This window comes from Buceros rhinoceros, unplaced genomic scaffold, assembly GCF_000710305.1.
Source record: "Buceros rhinoceros silvestris isolate BGI_N320 unplaced genomic scaffold, ASM71030v1 scaffold16059, whole genome shotgun sequence".
Classification (NCBI taxonomy): Eukaryota; Metazoa; Chordata; class Aves; order Bucerotiformes; family Bucerotidae; genus Buceros; species Buceros rhinoceros.
In genome coordinates, this window is record NW_010433490.1 from 47,419 (window position 1) to 51,301 (window position 3,883).

Here is a 3,883-nt window from a genome sequence, read left to right on the forward strand (position 1 = left end):
CTTAGCAAATTTAAGGCCTAAGTAAGTGGGTATGTACTCCAGGAAATCAAGCAAACCACAAAAGGGAACAAAAGCTTAACAGTTAGTAGGATTTAGGTAGATGCCCCCATTTACCACAGACGTTCAAATCTAACGCCAAACACCACCAGTGTTTTAATGTGTGGCTCCTCCACCAATGAAAAGGGTGCACCCTGCGCAGGTTGCTCAGTGAAACTTCAAACGGCCTCGCAGATTAAGTTGGAGAAGAAATCCTGTCTCCAGAGAAGATACGCAAAGCCCCCAAGCACCAAGGCTTCATTATAAAATAAAACAAAAGCAGCTAATTGGACTCTCGAATACTCACCCTCTATAGAAATATTCCTATGTAACAAATAGCTAAACAAGCTGAGTGTCTAAAAGGATTTATGAACCTGCTAGAAAGCACAGCTAACAGGGATATCAAGAGTCCATCTCTAAAGGAGCACTGTATCTGACAAGTCCATCATCAAGCTGTCTTGAAAATACCTTCAGAAATAAAAATTCCACAGCCCTCCTCAGAAAATCCTTACCTGAGTTTACTTGCTGCCATTAGAAAGTTTTTCTGAATACTTTATCTGATATCCCCTGCAGCCATGCAAACATTGCCCTAGCCACCAAGATCATAAAAGAAAACTTCCCTTCCCTTTCACAGCCATCCTCTACTTTTTAAAAAAGCATTATGGAAACCTGAACAAAGTTTTTTTTGACTACAGGTTCGATATGGAAATAATGCAAACAATTTGAGTGCCAGAAGTACACTGGTATTTAAACAGCAAAGTAGCCCGTAAGATCGAGACTGCCATATTTCACCTTACGTGTAATGTCAACCTACCTATTCCTGAATTTGCTCCCGTGATTACTGCCACTTTCCCGCTCAAGTCACGACCCTGGAGTATTTCCATTGCAGTGCTGTTTCCATCATATTTCTGTCTGGGAGTAGGTTTTACTGGATTATCTTCAACCGTAAAGGCCAGTCTCGGGTCCAGGTAGGTAGTCCTTTTGTTTATATGGCTGCAAAAGAACACAAAAACTCAGCTGCTTGGACCTTTCTCTACTCTGTTTTGTAGAATTCCAGCAGATTACTGAAATTTCCAAATATAGGGGTTTTTTCATTTTTGTCAAAATTATCCCAATTACTTTTTTTATCCAACATTTTTCTAACTGTGATGTCGTCCATTACTCATTGTGTTCACATACTTCACAACCCCATTCTGAACTTCACGTGAATCCCTGTCACAGAAAGCAGAATTTTGCTTAGGGAAAAACCTCACTATATTAGGGAAGATCACGTTTTCTCAGGAGCTCTATAAAGGACCTACGCTACTCCCTTGAAACAATATACCAACGGAAGTGATGCTCAGTACTTTTTTCTCAAATAGCTGATAAGAAATAGCTTCACATCAGCTCAGCAAATGGCACAATCTGGGGCAGGCTCACCTTTCTGACACTGGGTTTTACTTTTCTCCAGACAATTATCAGAAAGAAACACCAAGCCACAACTTCCAGTCTTCAGCCCTTAATTATAGGGCAGAGAGGCTACACTTACTATTTTGGCCTGTGAATAGTCTTCATTCTGCCAAGTCAGTTTAGGAACACTACACCATTTTGACCCTGCCATTGAAAAGATACAAAAAGAAATGTTCCCAGAAACCTCCTCCTGCTTCAGTGAACTTCCTCCTCCTCCCTCACCTTTCTAAAAATCTTCGCTAGCTCAGTCCTGTCCTCTTTTCTTTCTGTGCTTGACACTGAAAGTGAGCCAGAGCTGCAGCAATTTTGTTTTCATCTTGTATGATTAAAATGCTACTGCAATGTTAACCATCAGCCAGGAAGTTCTGGATGTGTTTTTAAAGTTTTATGTACAAAGTTTAACCATAAAGGTATCCAAACAAAACTGCCAGAGGGTCAGCTCACATTTCGAGCTGTGGCTGCACAAGTCACTTCAATCTGCCACCTGAGCTGGTATTTCTGTGCACATGAAGAGTTCAGAAAACCACAAATGGGTGTTAGACACTGCTACATCCGCAACATCTGCATATGGATTCTAAAGGTATATTTATTGATTTCTTTGTCTTTCCAGCTGATACTGTCACAGTATTAACTCCAAAAGGCTACCTAACATGAAACACAATTGTCCTGTTCATCCATATTCTACATTTTGACATACTTACTCTACAAAATAGACTTGTCCATTTTCATCAGTCTCCTGCTCCCACCCATAGGGCAGACCTAGGAAACACATTAAAAAAAATCATCTTTTTTTCAGGCATTAGAGTACACTCAGAGTTTGGAGTGATTTCTCAGACAGACATGGCAAAATTCTGCATTATTTGTGTAAGCATTGCAGCTACCTGCTGCACTTGAACACTGGAATTTCAATCACAGGCAATTGCTCTCTAATAAAAGTACAATATACAGGAGATTTGGTGCAACTGTAATGACTAGCATATTAAGTCGGATCTAAAAATTCCTTATAAAGATTATTTCCTGTTACGGCACTAACCAGCAAAACAAAACCATGTTTCCTAGTACACATGCATGTCTGTACAGCACACAGTTTAGTATCTAACCCTGACAGAGTGAACAGCAAAAACACTGAACTAATCGTAGGAAAAGTGACATGTAATACGTACAAAGAGTCGAAAGACCAGAACCCTCGAGTGGGTATGGCATGTTATATTGAACCTGAATGATTCTAGGATTCCATGAAGTTGGAAGGACACATAAAAGAACAATGACAAATCTTTACAAAAGAAATTATTTTATAAAGACCCTATGGAAGTACTTAACAGAGAGGATTTCCAGTATTTCTAATCCTGGCTGAAAAGCATTTAATTATAATTCAATTGGCTCAAAATTTACTGAAAACCTTCCAGTTATAGTCACATTACCAATGCCAAAAGAAACATGGCTTCCCAACGGTACAGCAGCCCTAGGTACACTACATAGAAGCTTCTGGGAAGATCTAATTTAAGGCACTGATCCAAAGTCCTTAAGAAGTCGCATTCCTATGGAAGTGACCGGCAATACTGGCTGCCTTCTGTTCCGCACAAACATTCAGCTGGCTTAGGGAAAACAAGTCAAGTGAAACCTAACGGGACTTTCTTCTGTACCAGGGCTATTCTTTGATGAAATATATTCTTTGAAGAATATTATCAAACATTTCCATATAAAGCATCCAACAAATATAATCCAACTATAAGTATTATCTGATGGAGACCAGGGTATCAGAACCCTGACAGTGAATTCCAGTCTTTGACTATAGGCTCTACAAGCCAAAGTAAAACAATGCCTTTATCCTGGAATTAGTACTTTGGCTTTACGGAGCAATACAAGAAAGCCATAAAACTGCCAAGTGATCATTCTACACAGGCACAATCACACAGGTAAAACCCTTCGGAAATCAGCTGTATTTTACAAGCTCAGTTTGCTTAGATAATTAATGTCAACTAGGAGATCAAAACGAGATCTAGTTCCTGCACAAACTCCAACTGTAACATACTTTCAGTTCATTAAGAAACCTTAACAAACACACATACACACACCTCCTGCAACACGTCTCCTCTTCCCAGACTTCGGATGTTCCCACTGTGTTTTTTCTTCTAGGTGGCTGTAGAAAAAGAAAAGTTTAAGATTTTTTTTTTAAATTGCCTAATAATTTTTAAGACGTAATCCAAAATTTTTGTTTTCATAGAGTAAATACAGTGTAATTTTTTTTTAAATACAGCTCAGAAAATGGCTCGTCTTCACAAAAAAAGGAACATGTCAATGTTTAAGAAAGGTCAAAACTTCTGTTAGAAGTTATCAGGCTTCCATATAGCCAGAGTTCGAAGGAAAAGTAACTAACCAGAGAGCATAGCAGTCTATA

At 39.0% G+C, this 3,883-nt stretch overlaps 1 protein-coding gene across 1 annotated transcript in view; it reads right to left on the reverse strand.

Annotated features, from left to right (window-relative positions):
• LOC104500485 (WW domain-containing oxidoreductase-like) overlaps positions 1 to 3,625 on the reverse strand; it is a gene marked incomplete at both ends in the record, with an annotated part of 23,064 nt that extends 19,439 nt beyond the window's left edge. The window contains 3 exons of the mRNA XM_010144137.1: positions 851 to 1,029; positions 2,187 to 2,244; positions 3,561 to 3,625. Coding sequence (XP_010142439.1) covers positions 851 to 1,029; positions 2,187 to 2,244; positions 3,561 to 3,625 — 302 coding nt within the window. The remainder of the gene's footprint in view (positions 1 to 850; positions 1,030 to 2,186; positions 2,245 to 3,560) is intronic.
• Between the last annotated feature and the right edge of the window lie 258 nt (positions 3,626 to 3,883).